The sequence below is a fragment of the Oxyura jamaicensis genome, chromosome 5 (genome assembly GCF_011077185.1).
Source record: "Oxyura jamaicensis isolate SHBP4307 breed ruddy duck chromosome 5, BPBGC_Ojam_1.0, whole genome shotgun sequence".
Taxonomy (NCBI): domain Eukaryota; kingdom Metazoa; phylum Chordata; class Aves; order Anseriformes; family Anatidae; genus Oxyura; species Oxyura jamaicensis.
The window spans coordinates 32117078-32142152 of record NC_048897.1 but is presented as its reverse complement, the minus strand read 5'-3'; the positions used below and the strand labels follow the sequence as shown (position 1 = coordinate 32142152).

Here is a 25075-nt window from a genome sequence, read left to right as displayed (position 1 = left end):
CCGCTGTATGTGAGACACAGCCACTGCAGGGCGGAGAAGGAGCCCCGTTAGCCGCGTGCAGGAGAGCTGCGTTAGGACAGGAGCAAGAATAAAGCACCTGCTGGAAGAAATCCAAGGAAACAGCTGAGAGGCGGTGCCTGATGGCTCTGCAGGGAGCTGAACTTGAAGGCTTTGGAGAAGAGGCCACCTTTATGGGCAAGCTGCTGTGGGACTGGCAAAGCTGTGTTTCCAGCTGTCACTAGCCCTAGGGCAAGGATATGGGGCAAGCCTTCAGGCAGCTCCCTTCGCTGGTCCTTCGGGGCAGGAGGAGCTTGGCATTCAGGGCTGCGCCATTCTGCTCTGGTGACATGTTTCATCTGCATTGACATGTCCCCCCCTGGGGTAAAAGGGGGGAGCAGAGAGGTGTTGCAGCAGAGCCACCCGTGCTGTCTTTGCTGTCCTCCCCCTGGTACCAGGCTGTGCTCCTGCGGGCCCATGGCATGGTGTTGTGCATCCTCACCCATGACCCTCTATCACCTGGCCCGGCTGAGGCCCATGGCTTCCTCTCCACTCTGGTCTGGGAGCCAGGGATGGAGGAGCTGGGGGAAGTGCCGGTATGGGGCAGCAGGGACTGGGGATGCCCCCTCTGCAGCCCTCAGCATCACAGGCTCCTTCTGGCTCCACGTGGCATGTAGGCAGGTGGGTGATGGATGGGGTACATGCTGCTGCACCAAGCGATCCCCTCTTTCTCTGGCTTTCCTAGCTCCTTGATTCCCCTCTTCCGTACCACGTTTTGTGTAACGCCTAGGAGAAATAATCTAGTCCGTGTGCCTCTTATACCCAGCTGTACTGTTTAATAAAGAACAACAGTGAGCCTCTGCCCTTTTGCCTGCCTGATGTTTATTTTAATATAAAAGGCCTGAGCAAGCTAAAAAAAGAAAAAAAAAAAGAGGATGACATAGGGGAGCTGGCTGGTTTCTTGTCAGCTCTAGCCTTGGAGATGTTGGATGCTGGAAGTGCTCACGTAGTCCAGCTGGGCTGTGCCATGAACAGGCACCCGGCATCGAACGCCTTTTGGTGATTTTGTGCACTGTGGTTGAAGGGGTGAGCTGTACTGTGAGCTGCGGGACGGGCAGCAGAGGTGGCCTGCTGCTGCCCACTCTGCCTGCCAGCTCTGACAGTCGCAGATGGAATTACACATTTAAGCAACCAACTGTGGTGGTTTTACTTGGGTGGGTGGCCAAGCTCCACCACAACCACTCTCTCACTCCCCCTCCTCGAAGAGGAATGGGGAGAAATTACGATGAAAAGGGCTCAAGGGTTGAGATAAGGTCAAGGAGATCGCGCAGTAATTATCGTGACGGGCAAAACAGACTCAGCGTAGGGAGACAGTAAGATTTATTGCCTATTACTAACAAGCTAGAGAAGTGAGAAACAATGGAAAGAAACTAAAAGAACCTTCCCCCCCCCATCCACCCTCTTCCACCTCCTCCCCCCGAGCGGCGCAGGGGAATGGGGGTTATGGTCAGTCTATAGAAATTCTTCTCTGCTGCTCCTTCTCGGTCACTCTCGTCCCCTGTGCTGTGGGGTCCCTCCCACGGGATGCAGTCCTTGCTGAACTGATCCAGCGTGGGCTGTCCACAGGCAGCAGCTCTTCAAGAACTGCTCCAGATATGGGTCCGTACCACGGGGTTCATCCCTCGGGAGCACACTGCTCCAAGCTGGGTCCCCCACGGGCAGCAGCTCCTGCCAGGTCACTTGCTCCTGCGGGGGCTCCTCTCCACGGGCTGCAGGTCCAGCCCGGAATCTGCTCTGGCAGGGGTCTTCCACGGGCTGCAGCGTGGAACCCTGCTCATGGTACTCCATGGGCTGCAGGGGGACAGCCTGCTTCACCATGGTCCTCACCACAGGCCGCAGGGGCCTTCTGCTCCGGCGCCTGGAGCACCTCTCCCCCTCCTTCTTCGCTGACCTTGGCGCCTGCAAGGCTGTTCCTCACTCCTCTCACTCTCCCAGCTGCTGTGTGGCGCAACGTTTTTTCCCTGTCTTAAATCTGCTCTCACAGAGGCGCAAACAACATCACTTATTGGCTCAGCTCTGGTCAGCAGTGGGGCCCTTACCAAACATGGGGCAGCTTCTACATCCTTCTCACAGAAGCCACCCCTCTGGCCCCTGGCTACCAAAACCTCGCCACAGAAACCCACTACACCAACCAGCCCCAAACCCCCTGCACTGCCTGGCTGCTGCTTTTGTTCAGGGAGGCGGCAGCAGCTGTGCTCTGCCTCAGCCCCGTGGCCAAGGGCGATGGGTGGCCTGCAGGGCGACGGGCTGTGCAGGCCCAGCGGAGCGGCAGCAGCCTGGGCACAAAATCCTGTCCTATCCCCCTCCTCCCATGGCTGACAGCTCAAATCAAGTCTCCAGGGCCTGAGCAGTGAAGGCACAGGATAACGGGGCTTAGAGGGACTCGTTCGGCTGGGATGAGCTTCCCCAGCACGAGTGCCGTGGTGACAGGCTTCACTCACAGGGAGGGCTCCTCCTGCCAGGTGCCGGCCCCGTGTTCAGCCGTCTGCCGCTAATTGCAGACTGACCGCCCTCTGTGTGGGTGTGCTGGGCGGACAACTTGTTGTTTTCCAGTTCTTCACCCAAGTGGATGTCTCCCACCCCATGCTGTAAGCCAGGGCAGTGCTCTTCCCTGTGCTGATGAAACCAGAGGGGGATGGTTCCAGGGGGAATTTAGGTGCAAGGAATGTTCTGGGAGGGAGGAGGGGGGCAGAAGAGCAATGTCTGCTGAAACCTAGAGAAAGGCACCAGAAATGGCTTTTGTCACTTCCCCAGGGCTCCCTGGCAGACAGAAGCACAGAATGGTTTGGGAGGGACCTTAAAGCCCATCTCAGTCCACCCCCTGCCATGGGCAGGGACACCTCCCACCAGACCAGGTTGGCCAAGGCCCCGTACAGCCTGGCCTTGAGCACCTCCAGGGATGGGGCACCCACAGCTTCTCGGGGCAGCCTGTGCCACGTCAGCTGTGGGGCTGTCTGGTGGTGGTGCCCTGGGTCACCCCTCACTGTGGTGGAACGACCAGGAAGATGGGCAGGGGACCTGTGCATCTGGAAGGGCTGTGCCCTTCTGAGATGACACCGTGGGGTGCTCTTCTGCTCCTGTGCCTTTACTGCTTCTGTGCCTTCCCCTTTACCTCCAAAAATCCTTCCCAGCCCAGACAGCTCCTCTGGGCAGCCGCTGGACACCATAGTCCCAGCCCCTCTCTGGCTGAACAGAGGGTGACAACACATCTGTCACCAGGCGGGATGCACAGGGTGACGACACCAGGCAGCGGGCTGGGTGAAGTCATTTTATTCAAGGCACGGTCATAGCAATAAATAACGAGAAGGTACAGACCTCTGGCACATTCCTACAGCGTGGCAGCCAAGGGAAGCCGGAGCCCGAACTCCCCGGGACATGGTGCTGCTCACAGGTACCTGCTGCCCCTCGGAGAGAGGCCACCGAGTTGCCAGATGGGGCTACCAGCATCTTGCCATCCGGGGCAGCCCCGGGACGAGCAGTGGCGAGGATGTCTGGGCAGGGAGCTGGGAGCCCTGCCGGGTGGTTTTTGGGTGCCACAGCCACTGCCTGGGCATGCAGGGGCAGGGGGTCAGTGGGGCTGCCAGTCCAGGGAGCTCAGGCCCACGGCTCACTGCTGGGCTGCCTGTAATCCCCCAAGGATTTGCACACCTTGCCCCTGCACCTGACAGCCTCTGTAATGCTGGGCAGGGGAAGTGGTGCAGGATGTCCCTGCAGTGCTGTCCCCTGCACACGTGTCTCCTGTGCCACCCCTGGGGATGGGCAGGGGTGGGGGACAGGGTGATGCAAACATGAGTCTCCCTTGCAGGAGAAAGACCCAGATCAGCTCTCCCACATCCCAGGCGAGGTCATGGGCATCACCCACAGGCAGGCACCAGCTTGTCCCCCCCACCTCTGCCCCATATCACAGCAGCAGAGTGGGGAAAAACTGCCCCAGCACTGCCCCACTCCTGGGCAGACAGCAACACAGGAGGTGGCTGACTCACGGCAAGGGATGGGATTTCAAGGGCTCCCCTCTGCATTTCCAAGAGGCAGTGGTGGGGAGCTCCTGGGCACTGGCACTGCTCTGCTCATCACCTACCTGCTGGGGCTCTGCCCTGAGCAGGGAACCACCTGGGGGCATACCGGGGGCTGAGCAGGCCCACCCTGAGTGCCAGCACCTGACCTGGCTCCCTGGGGCCTCTGTGGCTGCTGAGCGAGACCACAGAAAGCTCAAGGATGCTGCCTGGGCAGGAGCGGGTGTGCATACATCCAGCAGAGCAGGATTCGTGCTCCAGGGGCTCCTGGGCAAGCTGGGGGTGCTGCCAGCACCCCTGTCTCTGTTGCAATGGGATGGAGCTGTGCAGATCCCCATGGCCTGTCCCAGGGAAAGCACGGGCAGCAGGAGCAGGAGGATGGGAGCCACCGTCAAAAGGCAGCTGCTGTCATGGCCACGAAACACACTCATCCCTGAAGACCCTAGGGCACAAGCACGTTGCAGCAGCAGAGGGAGGGCATAGGGCAGGGCAAACCCTGCCAGGATGGGGGTCTTGGCACCGCGGGATAGCGGGGTGTGCGTTTTGATGCTGCCCCCAGGAAGGGCGGCTGGTGCTCAGGCAGGCGTGGGAGCAGGAGGAGCTGCTCCAGCCCCATGCACTCACGCAGGCCAAAGCACGAGCATCTCAGCAGCCCCTGCTTTAATTGGTGAAGCCCTGGGGGTGGTGTTGGGGGCTGGAGCCAGCACCCAGGGCCACGGGAAGGAGCAAACCAGCCGTCATGGGCAGCAGCAGCAGCGGGTGGGCAAGCAAAGGTTTGGTGTGGCCGAGAGGACGTGCGGCTGCAGGCAGGGCCTCCCTCCTTTCCTTGCAGTAAGGTCTTTCAGGGAGACCTCCCCTCACGGGGCTGCACCTCCTCTTCCCCACCCTGGACTGGAAGAGGCCGACAGGGATAGGGGGGTACAGGGTGGCCGAGCTGCTCCGGAACAGCAGGGCCACGCCACCTTGCAATAGGTTGGGGACCCCCCCTCGCAGCAGTCCTGCTGTCCCCCTGTCCGGCAGCACCCGTGCATGGGTCCATCAGCCAAGTGGGCACCCGTCGGTGCTGGCGGCAGGGGCGGTGCAAGGACCTGGGGGCTGCAGGTGGGCTCTGTCCTGCCCCCTGCACATCCTCTGCTCTCGGCTCTCACCCTGGCAGCGGGGATGCTCACTGGTAGCGGGGCTGGCTCTCCAGCACAGGGCCCGTCCTGTACTCGCCCTCCACTGTCTCTAGCTCCGTCTCGAAGCTCTGCAGGCCCCCATCCTCCCCATCCTCTGCCGGCTCCAGGTGGTTGCCCATGGTGCCATAGGACTGGTGTGCCGGGGAGGCTGCCGGCGTCAGGCTCAGCTCAGGCTCCTGCAGGACCGTGGCCACGAAGAGCTGCCCCGGGGGACAGCAGAGGTCAGGTACCAGGGCCAGGACCAAAGGGAATGCATCCCCCGGGCTGGGAGTGAGCTGCATCGGGCTGGGGAGGGGTACTCAGAGGGGTACTCACGTTGGAGTTGGGGGTGGAGGAGACGCTGCTCCGCTCAGCATCATTGAAGGCGCCCTCGGACTGATCGGACATCTGGGGAGGGGAGGCTGGGAGGAAGCCGCAGCACAGGGGCAAGGGGAAAAGCCTGGGGCAGCTCTGGCCAGGGGCCACCATGCAGGGGCCCCTCTGCAGCAGGACCAGGCCCAATCTCAGCCAAACAGGGATTTAACCAAGCAGGCCAGGAATGCTGGCTACGTCCCTAACCACAGCACCACTCAGTGCTGGCAAGTCCAGGGATGGGGAGCAACCATGCGGATGCCCCAGAAGTGTGGGTACCTGAGCCCTTGCTCTGACCTGGGTGCAGCCAAACCCTCAGCCCCCTCACTGCAAACACACCCCAGGGGAGTGAGGGGGCACAGGGTGGGAGGAGGGAAGGGCTGCCCACGCTCACCTGGTAGCTGGATGGTTTCCGTGGCTGCAGCTTCTTCAGGCAGAGGCCAAAGAAGGAGAAGATGATACAGGAGAGGAGGACCACAAAGGTGAAGAGGGTGACAGGGCGTGTGGGACCTAGGGCAGAGAGACACAGGGTCAGACCATGAGCCTCCAAGGACATGTTGAGCCCCAGGCTGGAGCGTGCTGGGGGTGTTGTGAGCTCTGACAGCCCCCTCTCCCCAAACAGTAGCTGATACCCCTGCACCTGCTGCACCTCCACCTTCCCACCCCCCTTCCCATCTTTCAGCTGTGCCTAACTCAGGGGTGACACCATCACCCTTCAGGGGTGAATCTCATCCCCCAGAGCTTCGGACTGGTGACCCTGAGAAGCAGCACGGGCAGCCCCGAGCTCTCCCTACCGAGGCGCAGGACGGAGAAGAAAAGCAGCCAGAACATGCAGAGGATGGGGGCCACCACGACCTGGCTGATGGCGGCGACGTGGAGGCGCTGGTTCAGCTTGGTGGGGATGTACACGTAGTAGATGTTGTACCGATCAACCATGTGCTTGAGCAGCATGTAGAGCAAACCTAGCAGGAGGACAGGGGACGTTGGTTGGCCATGCCTCCCATGCTTCGCTCCTGAAGGCCAGGACAAGCCCTTCTCAGCCAGAAGGGGACAGCAGGGCCATACTCACCAAAGGGGACAATGATGGGGCAGGTGATGCTGTAGGTCATGACGACGGAGAAGATGCAGCAGGTCCAGGCATACTCCAGCCCAAACTGGAACTGGTAGGCTTGGCTCTGAGGCACAACCAGCAGCGCTGTTACTGCCTTTGCCTCCCCAGGAGCACAGGATTGCCTCACCCCGGTTAGCCCCGTGGGGCCAAGGCCAGCAGCACACCTTGCGTGGTGGCTCACCACACAAACCTCCCACAGGACCGGGACAACCTGAGCTTTCCCAAAGCATCCCTGCCATGCCCAGGAGCTGTGTGTGCCTGGAGGTGCCCGGGGCCACGCACCCGCTTGATGTGGAGCCGCTCAGGCTCGGACTTGGCGAGGCAAAGGCGGGCGGTGTAGACGAGGAGGCCGGGGATGCGCAGCAGCTCCATGGCTGTCCCGATCAGGCTGGAGGTGACGACGTAGTTGACAAAGAAAGCGCCATTGTCTGGGAGGAAAACGCACCTGCAAGAAGGGTGAGAGGAGAGTGGGGATGGTGCCAGGCTCTGCCCCGCAGGTCCCCGTGTTTCGGGGAGCAGCCCAGTACTCACTGGAACTTGATGTCGGCCTCGTCCAGGAAGTGGGTGTCGAAGAGCCAGCGGAAGAAGAGGTCCAAGCTGGGGGGAACAGAGGGGAAGCTCAGAAAGAAGGGGGAGCGCAGAGCAATATGGGGAGCATCCAGCCTCCATGAGCACTGCCCTGCCCTGGGATCAGCTCACACTCGCTGGAGCTGGGGCTATGCCGGTACCTGACCTGGTCCTTCTGGGGTCTGCTCAGGGATTCACCCCAAGCCAGGCACCAACAGCACCTCAGGCTAGCTGCCATGGCCTGGCACAGCTCCCCACCTCTTCTGCAGGGTATTGTATGTCTGTGTCCATCTGGGAGCAGCTCAGCACCACTAAAGTGTGAGCATTTTCCTCCCCAGAGACAGCCAAGTGTCATCAGTGGCTGAAGCAGCTCCTGTCCCTCAACCACTTGGGCTGACTTGCAGGGAGGAGAGGAGCCCAGTGTGACTCCAGGCTGCCTGGTGGCCCCTACCTGGTCAGGCCCAGCGAGGGCAGGATGATGACCATGAACACCAGGAAGAAGAAACACTTGTGCATGGTGAGCTGATTCTCACTTGACCTGGGGAAAAGGTGGAAAAGAGAAGTTTGTACTCCTGAGTGGCAAGGCAGCAAGTGGGGTGAGAGAGGGCTGGGCTGGATCTAGATCTTCACCAGGGCGTTACAACCAGCTCAAGGATGCCACGTGTCCTTGAGCTGTGCAGCTCCTGGGGTGCTGCAAAACTTCTCCCAGACTGTGTGGGAGTCAGGGATGGACCTCCTGGCCCTCAGAGAAGGATGGCAGGTGGTGGCAATGCTCCTGCAAGAGGTCAGCAGAGCAGGCATAGGGGTTTGGGCTGGCAGAGGGTCAAGATAGAGAGCAAATTGTAGGAACTGGGCAATGCTTCCTCTGCTACGAGACCTTGAGCATCCTAAACCTGCAGGTCCACCATGGAGAGCTGAGATGTGCCTCCCAAGTCAGGGCAAGGGCCCTGCCAGCCAGTCTACCATCACGCAATCCCTTCTGCAAACTTCTTCAGACCTTCGTTAAAACCAGCTCCACCTGTACTTGTCTGAAGGTGTTCAGCAAGGAAATGGCTCCTTTGAGTACAAAGTGGATTTTGGCCAGGGCAACGTCCATGGGGCTCTGTGAGGTCTCCCACACCACAGCCTGCCTCTCCGCAGGTTGGGTCTGGTGGGTCCCACTGAGGTTCTTCCCATCCAACACGGCCCAGGGCAGCCCTGGGCAGCGCGGGGACCCGTTACCTTGTCCAGTGCGACTCGAAGAAGGCCGAGTAGTAGACGAGGAAAGGCAGGAAGACAGAGAAGGCCCAGAGCAGCAGCGTGGGGAAGAACTGGGTGATGATGGGGTTCTGCAGTAGGAATGATGAGGAACACACTCTTAGGACCCTGACAGCTCCAGGGAGCAACAAGCTGTGCCTGACCACGCTTCCACTGCTCCGCCGTGCTGGAGGCAGCTCCCTGGGCAGATGCACGTGGAACATCTCCCCCCTGAGCAGGGACACTGGTTCCAGGAGACAAGAGCTCAAGAACAGCCAGGTGCACCAAGACCCAGAGCCCTCCCAGCAGTTCACAGGTCAGTGAGCAGGAAGGCAATGTGCTGCTGGCAGCATCTGACAGCTCCTGAGCTCTTCCCACTCCTCTCCTGCATGAACACCAACCTGCCCTTCCCCATGGACACAGGCCTCAAAGCTCAGGTATGCCCAGGGGGCCAGGACTCTGCCACTAGATCCACACACAAGAAAGAACAGGACAGCCAGGGGCGTGAGCTCTCCTTGCCCCTCATCAATGCCCACCCCACTGATGGCTCATCTCCAAGGGCCAACACCAAGCTGGGGCTCTGTCCCTGCCACGGCCAAGTGTTGAAATGGAGACCCTTTAGGACAGCTGGCACGGAGCCCCAGAAACTACCTTGAGGCTCTCCACAGGCCGTGTGACATTGAACATGTCCATGGTATTGACGATGATGGCTGGTGTGGTGAGGAAGAAGAGGAGAATGAAGAGGCAGATATTAAGGAGGATGAATCGCAGCCACCAGGATGTGCCACGGACCGACAAGTTCTCCCTGTGAGAAGAAAGGATGACTTGGATATGGTGTGGAGGAAAAAACATGTGTCCAGGGTCTCCCAGCCCAGCCCTCCAGCACTCTGTGTCCTGCTCCCCGTGCTGACCACTCCACAGACCTTGCTCTGAGCCCACCCTCTCCCTTCTCCCTGCACTGCTGCACCACCACTGCAGAACCCCCAGGGGCTGTGTATGACCACAGTGGGGTCTGTGCCACCCTCTGAGGATGCTTTGGAGTCAGGCCAGGAAAATTGAAGCCTGGCACTCACCCCAAACCTTGTCTGGCTGAGCCCTGCCACCCGTGCGTGATCACCCTGGTCACAACTGGTGACTTCTGCTACAGCTCTGGGCATGGGTGCCTTTCCTATAGCTAATGGCATGGGTTCCCCTTCCCGGCTGCTCGCCCTCCCTTCCTCCCTCCATCCCTCCCACCACGGGGGTTCACCAGATGATATCGTTGGGTGCGGGGGCGTAGCGCACGCCCCAGTGGTGCGACTTAACCACGGTGGTCACGGAGGACTGCTGAGGGTGCTTGCGGCAGTGGATGTGGCTGTAGTCCTTCAAAATCCTGCAGGAGGGAGCCCGGGGTCAGGTCAGAACCAACAGCTCAGGACCTCCCTGCTTCTCATGAGCCTTTCCCTGCAGCCCCTGGCAGGCAGCAGAGGCACAGCAGAGACAGACCCATCACCTGGACTTGGCCAGGGGAGCCGGCAAGGTGCCCCAGACCCACCACATTCACCAGTGGTGGTGGCCCCCTCCCATACCACTGCCAGGCTGGGGACCGTGCTCGCACCAGCAGGCCCGACAGGCACTCACACAGCCGTCATCCGCTCATCCTGGAACGTGACGAAGGCCATGTCGAGCCGCTTCAGCATGATGCGGTTGCGCTCGGCGTTGAACTCATCCGTGAGCTTCTCCTCCAGCTCCCCATAGTACTGCTCAGCGTCCACCTGCAGGAGCAGCCAGGGCTGGGGCATGGGCAAGCCACCACGCTGCCTGCAGCCCTGCCCACACTGGGGACACGCTGCCTGCAGCCCTGCCCACACTGGGGACATGCTGCCTGCAGCCCTGCCCGCACTGGGGACACGCTGCCTGCAGCCCTGCCCGCACCATCCTACCTGCTCAAAGCCACAGAAGCGGCAGCAGAAGATGCGGGCACAAGGGTGGGTTTTGATCATGATCTTCCCCTCTTTCTGTGCCTTGGTGGTGAAGTAAAGCCTCCCTTTCATTGCCTTGCGCCTGCCAGGAAGCAGATAGAGCGGAGGGTTGTTCAGGGAGCTACCTTCATCACACAGGCAGACAGCTGCAGGGTCCGCACGCACTCACCTCTCCACATCCAGCTTCATCAGCTTGCGGACATCGAAGCAGAACTGGACGTTGGTGACAGTGCAGCTGGGATATGCCTCGCTGCGGGCACACAGACACAGTGGCACTGGGGGACATGGCCAGGGACAGCCTCTCCTCCTGGGCCTGGGGCAGCTCGTGGCCAGCCTCCAGGCAGCCCAGGTAGGACAGGGATGTCCTGCCCAGACACAGCTACTCACTGGAAATGCTTGATGATGAGGGAAGGGTCTGTGATCTCCTTGGGGATGTGGGTAACCATCAATGTCCGTGCAACCTGGGGGAGGAGAAGGGGCAGAGGATGGGGCTGGGGTCCACAGGCCATCTTGCAGCTGTCCTGCTCACACCAGATCATGCTTCATGGCCACATCTTCTGCGGTACAGATGGGGAAGGGATGTGCCCAAAGGGAACGGGCTCAGGCACCATCCTGCACTCAGGTGGGGGCAGAGGGAGGTGCAGGACCCACAGCATTGGTCCCCTGGTGGATGTCCCACCCGCCAGGTGGCAGAGGAGAGCCTGAGGGTGCTGACTGCCAGGCCTGGGGCCTGGGTCACTGCAGACCTCCTCAGCTGTGGGGACACAGGTGGACACAGCCACCTCACAGACAGCCAGATGCAGCCAAGCTTCCATCTCGGTGACAAGGCAGCAGTGGAGATTTGCCTCCAGGCTGCCAGGCTTTTTCCAGAAGCAGGAGAAAAACAACCTTATCTTTCCCTGTCTGCCCAGGCCCTGGCTGTTCCTAAAGCTCTCTGTATGTACTTGGGCCATCCTTTCTTCAAAGCACACTCCAAGTTGTCTGTTTGAGCTGAGAAAGGCGGGGTGGTGGCTGTGGGGAGAATATCACTCACCTTCTCGTTTTCTCTGTATTCCAGATGGATGGAGTGGTGAGCCATGCAGAGGATGGTGAGGATGAAATAGATGAGGGCAAAGATGCTGTGCAGCCACAGGAGACGGTCCCTGGAGGAGGAGAGGACGAGATCAGCTCACACTGCAGCACAGGGAGCAGCCCGGTACTCAGCACCTCATCTGTGGCCACCCCAGACACCCAGTAAGACCTCCCTGAGCCAGCTGCCAGGGCAGGAGACCAGGCAGCACACCCAGGATGAGGGCAGCACAGACAGACACACAGTCTCCCACGCATGCCCTGCTGCTCACACAGACCATTCCCTGTCACCATGGATTGGTGCTCCCAGCACGGCAGCAGCACGTGCAGCCCCCCGACGTGGGAGCCACGTACTGTGTCGGGATGTTGGCGATGGTTGTCCGGCCGAAGTGCGTGGGGTTGTGTCCTGCAGGGGAAGAGGACAAGCAGGAGGTTACGGGAAGCCAGTGCACAACACATCTCCGTGCTTGCAGGGCAAACGGCGCCAGTGGCCCCTCTTCGCTCTTCCTCTCCTCCCATCTCCCAGGACCCCAGCAAGCCCTGCCACCCTGCAGCTTGCTGCTTCTTCCTTTTCCTCTGCCCCACAACTGTCAGAGGGGTCCTTCTGCTTCCTGTCCCCCCTGCATTGTGCTTGTGCCACACTCCTGAGCCACCCCAAGACTCGGGTGCACCTACCCAGGAGGTCCCCCGAGAAGTTGACGGGCAAGATGACGGCCACGGACAGCACGCAGACCAGCATCAGCAGGACCAGGAGGTGCCGCTGGAAGGAGAGGTAGGTGGTGGCGTCGATCCCACACTTGCTCTGAATCTCCTCATCCCTGGGGGAGAGGGTGAGGGTGAGTGATGGTGGTGCCTCCCCACTGCTGCCAGAACCACCACCCCATCTCCCCCCCAGGACACTGGGGCTCACCGTGGGGCTGCTCCAGCCCCACAACACCCATACTAACTCATGGCTTCCTGCCTGTGGTATGTGGGATTTGGGCACAGAGGGAACATGGGAAGCAAACAGCCCTCAGGCTGCCATCCCCTTGCAGGACTGGCTCCTACCAGGAGAGGCTAAAGCCCTTTCATTTGGGGCAGGAGCCTGGGATCAGCAGCACCACAGAGGGCAGGCAGAGGGGAGCCCCTGCCCTCACTCCCTGGGGGGATGTTTTAGCAGGGCTCTGGTTACTGGGCCACCACCCGCAGGCACCAGCTCCCTGGGGCACAGCCCCAACACCGACAGCACACACTTACTTCATCTGGTAGATGGAAATGAGCCAGGAGCAGAAGCCCTGGAAGAGAAGAGAGTTGGGATGAACAGGACATGGAGACAGACCTTGGGTGCTGGTCTGAGGGGGCTCTGCTCCAGGCTGAGCAGAGGCAGCGCCCGGGGCTGCCCAGCAGCCTGGCTGCAGCACTGCCCAGAGGCAGGTGCCCAGGGAGAAGCAGGACACGTGGGCCCTTTCTGCAAAGCAGTCTCCAGGCTGTTTTAATGTCCAGCCCAGAAATGCCCTTCTCTGCACCTTTGCTATCAGTGCCCACCAAGCAATATGCTTTTTGGACCACTACTGAGCACCAAGCCAGCACTGCCACACAGCAACATGGGACAATGCCAGTATCTTGTGTAACAGCTCCCTCCCTCTCTCTGCACATGTAACATCCGGCCTTTTATCCCCTAGGTGTTATTTTACACCCTACCACTACAAGCTCAAGATCTTTCTGCAGTCCTCTCTGTCATGGCTGTATCCTACAGCACACAGCTCTGTCCCCTCCTCTCATCCCCTTTCTGGGGGGTTTATGATGCAAAGGGCCTCAGGCAGAGCCCTGTGGGGTGCCCTCACCCTCCTGTGAGAGCTGACACCTTGTTCCTCCTCTTCTTTCCCCAGCTTTACCCAGGGGTAAATGCAGACACGGAGGCTTTATGCAGAGCTCCTGCCACACTCTGCTTCTCAAGCAATCGTTTTCTGTCTTCAACATCTGTTAGCCCCACAAGCCCTCTGGCACGTTTCCCGTTCCTGATGTGTCTGAAGAATTTAAGTACTTGTTTTTAAGCTTTCTACAAATGTCTCCTCAAACTCCTCTGCCTGCTCCTCTGAGTGTATTTTACACCTAACTTGGCAGAGTTCAGATTTTTCTCATTTGGGAACAGCTAAACTTTTAAAAGGGTGCCTTCTTACATCTATTAATCTCCCTTAATCTGCTCTTTAGCCATGCTGGCTTTCCTTTTGGTTGTTCTCAGTTATTTTTGACGAGCGATATACATTTACCCAGAGACCCAGTACCATGCCTTTAAATAGTCCTCTTGCCACCTGCAGGGATTTTGCTTCTTTGAATTCCCTGCATATATATATATATATTAACGAATTCTGACTTTTTTTTTTCCATAGCCACAACAGTGATTGATTCTTGCACTTTTGTTGCCCAAAGAGAGAAAGAAACAAACAGCAGAATGTGTCGGTCCGTGCTTGTTTCTAGCAACACCTGTTTTGTGCCTGATGCCGCAGAGAGGAAAAAGAGACACCAACACAGCGATGTACTTGCATGGAGAGGGGGAGATGCAGGTTGTGGGGGGCTCTCAGTGCTTGTGCTGCTGGCGGGGAGGTGCTGGGGGGCAGCTTGGGGCTGCCTGTGTGGTGTCTCTGGCAGCGAGTGCCCTGGGAACACCCCACACCCAGACAAAGTGACCCAGGAAAACCAAGAGCAGCTCCGGGCTGTCCCTGCCGCGGCCGCTGTGAGCTCACCACGTCCTTGTTGTCGGCATCCAGGGGGCTGCTCTCCGACGGGGACTTCTCCTTCTCGCTCTGCTCCCCATAGAAAAGTGACGTCAAGCTTTGGAGGGAGGAGAGGAGAGGAGGGAGTGAGGCAGGGGAGAGGCAGCAGAAAGGAGAGGGAGGGCACCCATGGGAAGCCATGCACTGAGCTTTTCCTCAGGGAGCAGCCTGGCCACTGTGGGGCCATGCAGACCCAAACACAAGGTGCACTTAGGTCAAGTGACAGAGGAGGGCAGCCAGTGGGAGGCAGGATGCTACAACGGCACCCGCACCCCAGGAACTGCCCCTCACCACACATGCTGCATTGGGGCTGCAGATGTGGTACCCCAGTGAACAGAAGCATCCCTGTCCACCTCCAGGCTCGGCTCCAGAGTCCGAGCCCAGGAGAAGCTGGCGGGGAGAGACGGGAGTGGGGCTTTTGCCAGGCTTGCTCCCAGCCTCACAGAGACCCTGCACGCACCCGCCTGCCAAAAGGAAAATGTGCTGTTGCCTGGGGTGAGCCCTGCTCGAGCAGCACATCCTACTCAGAAACCTAGTCCAGGTGCTGGTTTCACCATAGCAACAGTATTTTTTTTTTTTTTTTGAGGGATTCTGCACATAGCCTGATGGATGGGCCAGGGGAAGGCCACCTCAGTGACATGAACACGTGCTACTGCTACTTATCTCCCCCTGTTCCCTCCTCAGACCAGCCATGCACAGTCCTGAGGTGGCAAGGAGGGAGGGATGCTTCTTGATGCTACCCAAAAGCAGCTCTGAGGACCCTTTCTTTCCCAGGACGGGGCACTTGCTGGCACCAAGAGCTCTGTCACCAGACTCCCTGTGTCATTACTCATGGGAGCTCTCTGTGCTGGGAGCAATTTGTCTGCTGTGGACATGGGGGGAAAAGGAGAGGTGCTGTTGGCCACCACCGCTGCCTGGATTAGGACAAACCACTGATGGGATTAGGATGGAGTCCAGGACCCAGGTCAGGACTTTTGGGCAAAGAAGGATGCTCATAATGAGCAGCTGCTCCTGGAGAAGTGGGTGCTGGGTCTGGGCAGCCATGTCTTTAATTCAGTCCTTGTCTGTAGGTGCACTGCTTAAACTATCTGGGTAACAGTCTCTACTTCCTCCTCTTTTCCCTTAAAAAGCTGTCCCTGAGCAAGACCTCAGCTATGAACCTGCAAGAGGGGGGTCAAAGCTGGCCTGGGCATTCGCTCAGCTGCAGCACACAGTGCCACTGCCCCCTGGCCAGGAAGGCTGGTCCCTCTGGGCATGGGCAGCCAGGCCATCACCCCTGGCCCGTGGGGACAGCAGCACCCTCTGGGCTCTTCCAGGTGCCACACTGTCACTTGGTCTCACCCGCAGTGGCCTTGTGTCCTCCTCACCTATCGTTGTCCATCAGCAGCGCCAGGCGCCCATAGTCCCAAGCCGCTTTCCGAAGGCAGGAGAAGATCAGGAGGAGAAGCTGCATGAGGAGGGAAGAGGGATGGTGAAGGGTTTTGCCATGGGGTCTTGCCGCCTCCTTCCTTCCCGTTTTCATGCTCTCACACAACTCTCTCCTCAAGCCAAACTGTTCCTGCTCCGTGATCTCACCACAGCTGCTGGGGGCTGACAGCACACATGACACGGCACAGTTGAACCCCCGTGGCCCCACACATCTCAAGTGTACCTCCACCACCTGCTACTCCAGGTCTCCCAGGGATGCCTCCTCTTAGAGGCTGGGACATGGGAAACTAGGTTTACTGGCTAAGGAGGCCATTCCAGCCCTGAGCCCACGTTCTCCAGGAGGTCCATGGGCAGTGTTGCCCATGAACATGGCACCCTGTTCATGGCCTGCTCACCAGCCAGAGGATGAAGTTGATGGCAAGCACGGTGGGCACGCCACCGAAGGGCAGCCCTTGCAGGACGGTGCTGCGGGAGCGGGCACTGAAGCATTGCTCCTCTGTACTGTTCACCAGGGTGTCCAGGAAGCTGAGCACGTCCAGCGAGGTGGGGCCGGCACCGTCCGGCGCTGGGTCCACCGAGTACACGCTCTCCATTGGTGCCGTCACGGGGCCTCGGCCTGCAACACAGGGGAAGGGGTGAGGATGGGGCAGCTTTTGCTTGAAAAGGGCTGGCTGGTGACCTTGGTGCTTCCCTAATCCCAGTCCTTCCCAGGGAAGGGCTGTGGGACAGAAGGCAGAGGGTGTTGCTGAACAAATCTCACAGCTACCTTGTGTCCTTTCCCCATGCTCATTAAACCCTGTGCAGTTTGGATGTCTCCATCATACCTGAGACAGGTCTCTCTCCACCTCTCCCCCTCACTCCTGGAAGCTGGGTTGTGTCATGGCTACCCTGGCGTGGTCAGCAGGCAGGAACGAGGAGCCACAGCATTTGCTTGAGTTTCTAAGAATGAGAGAAATGACGTCAACAGACATGCTGCTGGGGCTGCGCTTGCTTCACTGCCTTCAGCCAGAGCTACTCTTTGTGGGATGTTCTCCAGGCCTCAACAACACGGTCTGTGTGATTTGAGAGTCATGGGGCCTCCCTTCTGCCTTTCCACCAGAGCAGGGTTGCTCCCTCCAAGATATACCGAAGTCTTTAGACTTCCCCACTTCCTCTGGGAGATGATAGCGCAGGCTATGGTTGTCACTGGTAGGAAACACTTGAAGGCCATTAATGGCCAAGGTTGTGTCTTGCTTCCAAAACATTTCCGACCACCATGCTGTGGGGGAAAGGATCCTCTCCAAACCTGTGGTACCTGGGCCCCCTGGGAACAGCCACCCTCCAGGAGCCAGTAGGAAACAGCAAGACCATTATTAACAGGGTGCCACAGGCCTGTGTGCCAGGCAGTGCTGAACGGCTGCTGAAGCACAGGAGGAGACGGAGCCAGTACAGCAAATGCTAATGAACTGGAGACAACAGGGCCAAATCTCATGTGCTCGCCATGTCTCGGCGCCTTGGAGCCCCAGCCAGTACCTTCAGCTAACTTCTCCTGGGGCCAGGAGAGCCATGGACTTCAGATGGGGACAGCTCTAACTGAGATGAGACCAACTGCATCACCAGGGTGAGGCACCCCAGGACACGCTGTCTTCAGGGAGCTTTCAGAATGTCAGCCAGGTTAGCCAATGTCTCTTCCAAAAAGGCCCTGAGGTAGGATGTCTAGTACTTTACAGGTAGAGAAAGCCAGAGGGCGGAAGGCCCTCATTAGGAAAAGAACTGAACACAATTTTGAAGTTGACTCTGTCCTGAGCAGAAGCTTTCAGAGGTGACCTACAAGGGGTCCCTTCCAACATCAATTATTCTGCGCCTGTGATCCTGGGGACCTGTGCTGCTGGCAACAACATCTGGCCTGTCTGGAGTGTGTAAGGAGTTATATGAGTGCCCCCCCCCATAGACGTACTGAGCTGTGATGTTGTGAATAAGCCTGTGCAAAGGCCACATGAAACCTCACTTGTGCCCGTTAGGATAGACTCCTGTGAGCTTTGTATTTTTATCTAAATTCCAGACGACAGAGACTCTGCTGCAGCCCCTGCAGTCACCCAGGCGCAGCTGATCACTGCTGCAGGATGCTCATCATCCACGCAGACAGGACAGATGAAGAACAAGAGCTGTGGTCTGTTTAAGCAATGTCAGAGGATGCAAACACAGCCAGCCAGCACCTCAAGGGACCTGGATATGCAAAGTGTTTATGGTGTTTTTTTTCCTATCAGAACCAAAGAGGATCAACTCTGCTTCAACACCAAAGGAAACCTGATGGAGTGGTCCTTGGGGAGTACAGAAAGAGCACACACAGAATGCCTCAGCTCAGAAAGGGGATATTCCTGAGCTCTACATGGATTTACTTTTGTTGGGAAACATTTACTTCTGATGTGTCAGTGTGACAGATGGGAGACTACAATAGCACATGGTTTTATGTGCGCTGCTGGAGCCTCAGCCTCTCTCTCAGACCACGCAGCTTCCTAGCTGAGGAGATTATGGTCCTCTCCTAGAGCTCTTGAGGGGAACAAAGACCCCTGTCCCACTGCTGAGCAGAGCGGGTAGGAAGGGGAGCTGGGGCAGGAGCTGACGCAGGTACAGGCCTGACACACTGATTGTCTCTGACCTTCTCATCTGGGGAAAGGAAAGACTGAGGAAGAGGGTTTTCAAACACAGAGTTGACAAAAAAAGGCTTTGACAGCCTGACAAATGCAAACAGGTGGACACCAAGAACTCCCAAGGGAATCTCAACCCAAGCTCTTGAGAGATGAAGCTCTTGAGGAATGAAGAGCTTAAGAACTGGTCTTGGTGCTGGCAGTTTCTGAATTAAACAGAGATGTCAGCCAGCTGTGAAACCACAGGGGCCACTGGGGCCTGTGGCCAGAGTCGTCCCTTTCCTACAGGGTGCTCTCAATCTGTTCTTCCCATGTGCACATCTCCCTCCCTCCCCTCCTCATGTAAACAACAGAGTCATCACCATCTGGCATTTTCAGCTGCTAAATAATTCATTGCCTTTTTGTTAACACCAAGAGCGTGTCTCTGACCGAGGGAGCTGCTGGACCTTCAGCAAATAATCAAGGAGACTCCTAGCAACCTCTGGGTCCCTTCCCTGTTACCACCACTCCGCTACCCAGTGGTAGGATCCTGCAGCTTGTTTCTTGGCACCGTGTTCACTCTCCTAGGAGGAACATCCTGCCACAGGATGGCAGGTGAGGGGAACTGATGTGGAAATTAACCCAGGTTGGCTTTCCCTCTGAAGTCCTAGTCCTCATTTTCCTGCATTTTCCCTGGTCCCTTCACCCCCAGGTACCCAAACCGGTACCTTTCCAGACCATTTATTCCAGCTAATCTCACCTTTTATGGTGCTGTTCTTTGACAAGCTTAGGCAAATTGCATAACTGCCGCACTTCCATTAAAATAACCATTGGGAACAACCAGATAAGTAAATCACGTAAAAGTCCTAGGAACAGTGCATGCAGAAAAAATGGAAAAGGAGATTTCTGCTCCTGTGCACCAGTGACACCCTGAGGTCAGACCTGTAGGACGTGGTCAACCTCCCTCCAACTGCAGGTGACACCTTAAAAAGCAGTGGTCCACACAGTGAGAGGTCACCTGGGCACTGTAGGTCAGATTAAAGCTGCTGTCAAAACACCTGAGCTAAAGTTATAAGATAATCCAGCATTTTCCAGCACTCTGGTAGCAGCACTGAGAGGTCCAGCCAAGCCCCCAGAATCAGCAGAGCAGCCCCTAGCCCCAGCTGTGCCGCTGGCAGGGCACCTTCCTGCCACTGGGATTTCCCTGACCTTTACGGGGCAGGGGAGGAGTTGTGGTTGTGAATGACAGAGAGGGATGAGCGTATTCGCATCTGGGGGTGCTGTGAGAGGTCCCCGTTAGCTGTGCATGGACCAGTGCCTTCATGTGCCAGCCGCAGGCAGGCGTCCCCCCCGGGTAGGCACTGTCCCCAGGCAGTGACAGTGACAGCCACGCGAGGAAACACAGGAGCAGGCAGGGCTGCAGCCAGAAAATGAAGCAGTAACAGAGAGACAGAAGGCAGAATACGTGGCCTAACCCATCAAGGTCTGAGTCAGAGGAGAAACAGGGTCAGGAAATTGCAGAATAACAGGAAAGGCAATGCTTGCTTCTCCTGTTTGTGACGGCTGTGAATGGGCAGTGGATTTATCAGATTGGCCATTCAAAGTGATTAGCTGGATGATTTCTGTGAACCATTTGCAGTGCACAAGGTTTGCCTTGAATATTCGCTTCCCTGATTGCTTTGTTTATACACCAGCATCTGCTTCTCCTCTCCGGTTGGGTGGGCACTAATCCAGAGAATCAGATTTCCAATTAAAAATAAAGCATTTCTTTCATGTGGATGCAATTTTTAAAAATTTGTCTTTCCCTCTAAGCACCCTGCCAGCAAATTCATTTGCTAGGGCATTCATGGAAAGCTGGAGTAGCAAAACACCAAAACAAAGCCTTGGGAGAGCCCAGATGATTAAGCCAGGCTTCTCCATACCTGCACTCATTCAGCCTCTGTGTCCTGCTTGGGCAGGATGGGGACCACTCACGTCTGCTGCTGGATGGGAAGCTGAGGCACGCCTCCAGCACCCAACCTCGTGTGCCAGCAGAGACCAGGGCAGGAAACCCGACTCAGCATGACTCAGGGCCTCGGGCTGGGAAGTCTCATCCAGACCCTGCGCTGAGCTCAGCACAGCCTAGCAGAGGCAGCTTTGGCACTGAAGGGCACGGTGACCTCCTTGTCCGTGTAGCTCAGTGCACACGCTGTGGGCCACATCCAGCGCTGACCAGGACGAGCACAGAGGGAACAGGAACACAGACACAGCACTCCAAAACCCAGTGTATGTCCAGGGTGCCCCTCAGTGCCTCTCCCTTTGCCCTTCCCTCTTATGGTCATGGTCTCCATGTCCCAAAGACTGTGAGGAGCAGCTCTGCTCCCTCATTTTCTACCAGAACCCCCAAGCCATAGGACCCTTGGTCTACCTCCATGCACCTCCACATTCCCCTATCCACGGTCACCTTCCCCTCAGCCCAGGCCCTCTCCTCCACCAGGAGCTGTGTCCAGTACCTCCATGGCCCTTTCTCCAGGCCTCAGCGGGGCCTCGCTCTCTTGCCACCACTGCCAAACACACCGTGGCTCCTCCGAGCCAAGGATGCTGCTGGCATGGCACAGCTCACCCCACCCTACCCCACCGTGTCCCTTCCGTTTGGAAACCCACTGAGCATGGCTGCTGGGATGGTGTTGGCTGGCACCGGCCCTCTGGCAATGCTCCCACTGAGGCAGGATCCTACACAGATGCCAATGCCTCTGCCACCAGCAGCATCCATCTGCACTGCGCTAGCCAGCACCCTGTGAGCTGCTCCTTTCCCTGCCCCCAGGGGACAAAGTGTCCCTCCACCAGCCAGTCTCACACTGCCTGCTGTCCCTCCTGAAATCACCTGGGGAAGCCCCAAGAAATGATCTTTTCCCTCCCAACATTTGCAGCAGTCTCCAGCCCCTCCAGGCCCTGGGGAGGTTCAGGAAGGCTGCCCCTATGTCCTGTGTGGGGCAGGCAAAGCTCAGCCAGGTGACACGTGTCTCACTGCCTGGGGACAGAGAGCCCTCTGGCTGGGAGGGCATCGGCCATGTGAAAACACGATGGGAAGAGCAACAAGGAGAGTTCTCAAACCCTTTGGGGAGACCACAAAGAAACTGAGATCTTAGCTGGGCCAGCAGGAGAAGCTGGTGTGTGACACCACCACAGGTGCTTGGGGCCAGTGTTAAGGACGTTGTCCCCAGGGCACTGTAATTTTACTTCTCGGATGTAAAATTGAGGGAGATTTCTTTACGTCAAGCCCCAAAGCACCGCCCTCTTCTGAGGCCACGGCACAGACAATCTTTCAGCAGAAGACTTTGTCCCATCAGCAGCAGGACAGCTGCTGAGTCACAGAGAACAGGCACAGGCCCTGTCCCAGGGATGGCCCTTGTCCCCATATCTCCCCTGGGTGCTGGTCACCTCCTCACCCACAGCTCCCAGACTGTCCCACCAACACCCACCACCCCAGCTCCATGACACGCCTGGAGGGAAAGATTGCTGTTCTGTTCTGGGGAGCCAGGTGAGTCCCCTGCGCTCAGCAGAGTTGGGTTGCCACCGCATTCAGGAACCCTGTGTAGGGACACGTTATCCCAAGGGACAGAGCAGCTCTTCTCCCACTCCTTCTCCACGTGTGTGTGATCAAGCAGCGGTGAGCAGGAAGGAGCGATAACCTGTGTTTGCTTTACACCCCAATGCCCTGCTGTGCACATTGTGCCTGCCCAGTAACGATGCTCAGCCCCACGCACCACACCTGGGATGTGCAAAGAACCAAGCGAACCCAAGGCCATGCTGACAGAGCTGCCACAGGAAAGGGTTCTCCTTGGTTCTCCTAGGTTCTCCTATCACCTGTGAACCCAGTAACCGGAGCATGTGTTTGGGCAGAGCCAAACCAGCACGTGCTGCTCTTGTTTGCCATCAAAATCTGAGGGAGATCTCACAGGAAGGCTTCTGTGGGAGGTCGGGCACTCGGAGGCAGATCACTGCTTCCCCCGCTGAGGTAACCATGCTCAAAGAGATGAGGGTGTCAAGGCAGGCATGGAGGAAAGTGCCACCTCCTCCGGAAAAACACTCCCTCGTGGAAACCCATACGGAAAATGACAGAGGCTGTGTCCAGGCCCATTGCAGGTCACAGCTGCTGTTCTCACCACCAAAGGGTACCAGGAGCACTGTGGTCTCTGGAGATGCGGAAAAGGAAAAGGCAGGAGAGCAGCTCCTCCCTCCCCAGGTCCCTTTTGCTGCTTGGAGAGTGGTGGGAGGTGGCGAGGAGAGTGGGAGTTTCATGTGCTGCCTTTTATAAAGCCACCTGCTGCCCAGAGACTTCTCTCCATCTGGAGCCGCCAGCACAGCCCCAGGCAGCACCAGGGAGGGCAGGGAGCCTGCCCGGGGCAGAGGCCAGGCAAGGACTGAACTGTGGCTGTGCTGTCCCCAACACCAGGAGGCTGGGGAGCCAACCAAGCCCCTGCCCAAATGCCCAAACCTCACCACAGCACGCTCCAGCCACTGTTATTGGGCTTGTCCCCCCAGGACCACCCAGCGCAGCTGTCACAGCTCCCCCAGCACTGCCTGGGCTCACCCTGCCCCTAACACCTGCAGACAGCTCTGCCAAGGTGCATCCTCACCCCACATCCACATGGGGCCAGTCTCGGGTGGGCAACATCGCACTGGTCCTGTTCAGCCCTTCTCCTCGGCCATCTCCCTGCGTGCTGCCCTCCGGGGAGGCCTCCACCCCCGGCTGCTGCCAGCTGCCCCTGGACTTTTCTCCTGAGCTTCAAGCATCCACATTGTTCCTTGCAGACAATTCTGCTCCCGGATGAAAGAAACCCCCCTGCCCAGCTCAGCTCACCTCTTTGCAAGCACAAAAGCTTCTTCTCAAGAGCTGTGGATTACAGCACTATACACACACTCACATAAGATGTAATTTTAGAGCATTTGCAGAGCTAGAACACTTTTTATCGCCTGTGCTCGCTGCCAGGAACAAAGAGTGAGATTTGGGCTGCAGTGGGAGCCCACAGGCACACTGCTTGCCAAACCTGGCCCTGGTGAGGCTTTCCTCCCACCTCTGCCCAGCTCCCAAGCAGATCTGGGTAACACCAGACACCGGGATGAATCACGCCGCCCCGAGCGCGTGGGAGCTGGCAGCTCAGCTGAGGCTGCGCCCCGGTGGGTTACACAACGGGGACGGCCCCGCGGTCGTCACATCCAGCCTCTCCCGCCATGCAGGGCTTAGCTCTCAGCCTACAGGTTTGGGTCAGTAGAGCTGCAAAGGGAAGGGAAAGCCTTTGATGGTGAACACTGCAGCCTAGGAGGAGAGGGCAAGGAGAGAAAATGCTCCCCACTGCCACCTCTGTCCCCTGGGGGCCCTTCCATAGGGAAGGGCACAGGGCCCACCAAATGGACACCTTCCCCCGATGTGTGAGTGAATTTGGGCATTGAGCAGGGAGAAGGGAGCAGGCTGAGCCAGCCCCACAGCCTCCTGCAGCCCCCCCCAGTCCCTAGGGGAGATGGGATGAGCGGGAAGTGGCTGCTGTGGAGGGAGGCGGCTCTCCAGCAAGCTGCAGCCACGGCTCCACAAGGCACGCGCTGTTCCAGCCTCCTCCCGCTGCGCCGGGTGCACCGGTGAGACAGCTCGTCCCCATCACTGCTGTGCCCCCAATCCCCAGGGGAATCCCCCAGCCACCCAGCATTGCCCTAGCCATGCACCCACCCTGAGCAGGCAGCCCTTCACCCAGGACCCAGAGGGGATGTGGGGAGCTGTGCAGCCCTGGAGCACCAGAGATCAGAGGGGGATCCGAGGGCTGTTGGGATGGGAACGTCAGCGCATCCCCAGGCAGCGGGAAGGGGACGAGATGTCTGCTCCGGCCATGCCCGCTGCCCTGCTGTGGCACGCAGCCAGCACAGGGACCTCAGGAGTAACGGATGTGACAGACGAAAACACAAGAAATGGTTTAGTTCCCGTTGGGCTGCGAAGGAACTGCCACATCTGGGCACGTACAGTGACTGGGCTGGGGAAGGGATGAGGTGTCGGGAGGAAGATAAGCTGCGGGCCAGGAGGTGCAGCATTGCCCAGAGCCAGCAGCAGGGATGCTCTGTGGACAAGTCACCCTTGGGCTCTCTGGGACCAGGGAGAAGAAGACCAAGATGGCCAGTTTTAGGGGCAGGGAGGCACAACTGCCCGCAGTTTCTCCACACAAGGCTGCCTTTTCCCACAAGGCAGAACCGCCTCACCAAGAGGGCACTGGGGAAGGCTGGCAGCCCCTCGTGCTGCTAGGCAGCACCTGCACCAGGAATGCAGCCAGCCAGAGGGATCTGGGGGTCCAGGCAGGGAGCAGTGGCCCATACACAGTCACTGCAAGCTTCTGCACAGCTCAGTGGCTATCTGAGTCCAGGCCATGTCTAGCAGGGGCCAGGCAGGCTATGTATACCAAAGGGTGTTTGCAGCAGCTGGGGTGTCCTGGCCCAGCCCAAGCTCCCACTTTGAGGTGGATGTACCGGGCAAGCTGTGCTGCCATCCCCACTCTGGGAAGCATCTCCCCACCCACAAACACAAAGAGCCTGCAGCTGGCTTGAGCAAACCTGAGCTGAGCATGCAGGATAGCTGGGTGAGGCAGCGCGATAGCAGCCTGCTGACACAACTGATCTCTCCTCAAGATCCAGAGGAGCCACAGGGATCAGAGAGCTTTCCTTGGTGCGTGGGCTTCTGTTCAGGGAACAGGCACTGAGCAATGAGAGCAGGATCGGACCCCAAG

The 25075-nt window shown here is 58.3% G+C and overlaps 1 protein-coding gene across 1 annotated transcript in view; it reads right to left on the bottom strand.

The window, feature by feature from the left end:
- Positions 1-4351: 4351 nt before the first annotated feature.
- The window catches only part of TMEM63C (transmembrane protein 63C), a 36356-nt gene continuing 15632 nt past the window's right edge, over positions 4352-25075 (bottom strand). The window contains exons 3-25 of the mRNA XM_035328066.1: positions 16548-16662; positions 16119-16339; positions 15663-15742; positions 14266-14353; positions 12779-12816; positions 12218-12360; positions 11897-11948; positions 11508-11616; positions 10862-10935; positions 10644-10724; positions 10436-10556; positions 10134-10267; positions 9763-9885; positions 9165-9318; positions 8499-8605; positions 7729-7815; positions 7242-7307; positions 6993-7155; positions 6669-6774; positions 6394-6561; positions 5994-6109; positions 5564-5635; positions 4352-5448 (exon numbers count right to left, since the gene is read on the bottom strand). Coding sequence (XP_035183957.1) covers positions 5236-5448; positions 5564-5635; positions 5994-6109; positions 6394-6561; positions 6669-6774; positions 6993-7155; positions 7242-7307; positions 7729-7815; positions 8499-8605; positions 9165-9318; positions 9763-9885; positions 10134-10267; positions 10436-10556; positions 10644-10724; positions 10862-10935; positions 11508-11616; positions 11897-11948; positions 12218-12360; positions 12779-12816; positions 14266-14353; positions 15663-15742; positions 16119-16316 — 2493 coding nt within the window. The 5' untranslated portion in view covers positions 16317-16339; positions 16548-16662 and the 3' untranslated portion in view covers positions 4352-5235. The remainder of the gene's footprint in view (positions 5449-5563; positions 5636-5993; positions 6110-6393; positions 6562-6668; positions 6775-6992; positions 7156-7241; positions 7308-7728; positions 7816-8498; positions 8606-9164; positions 9319-9762; positions 9886-10133; positions 10268-10435; positions 10557-10643; positions 10725-10861; positions 10936-11507; positions 11617-11896; positions 11949-12217; positions 12361-12778; positions 12817-14265; positions 14354-15662; positions 15743-16118; positions 16340-16547; positions 16663-25075) is intronic.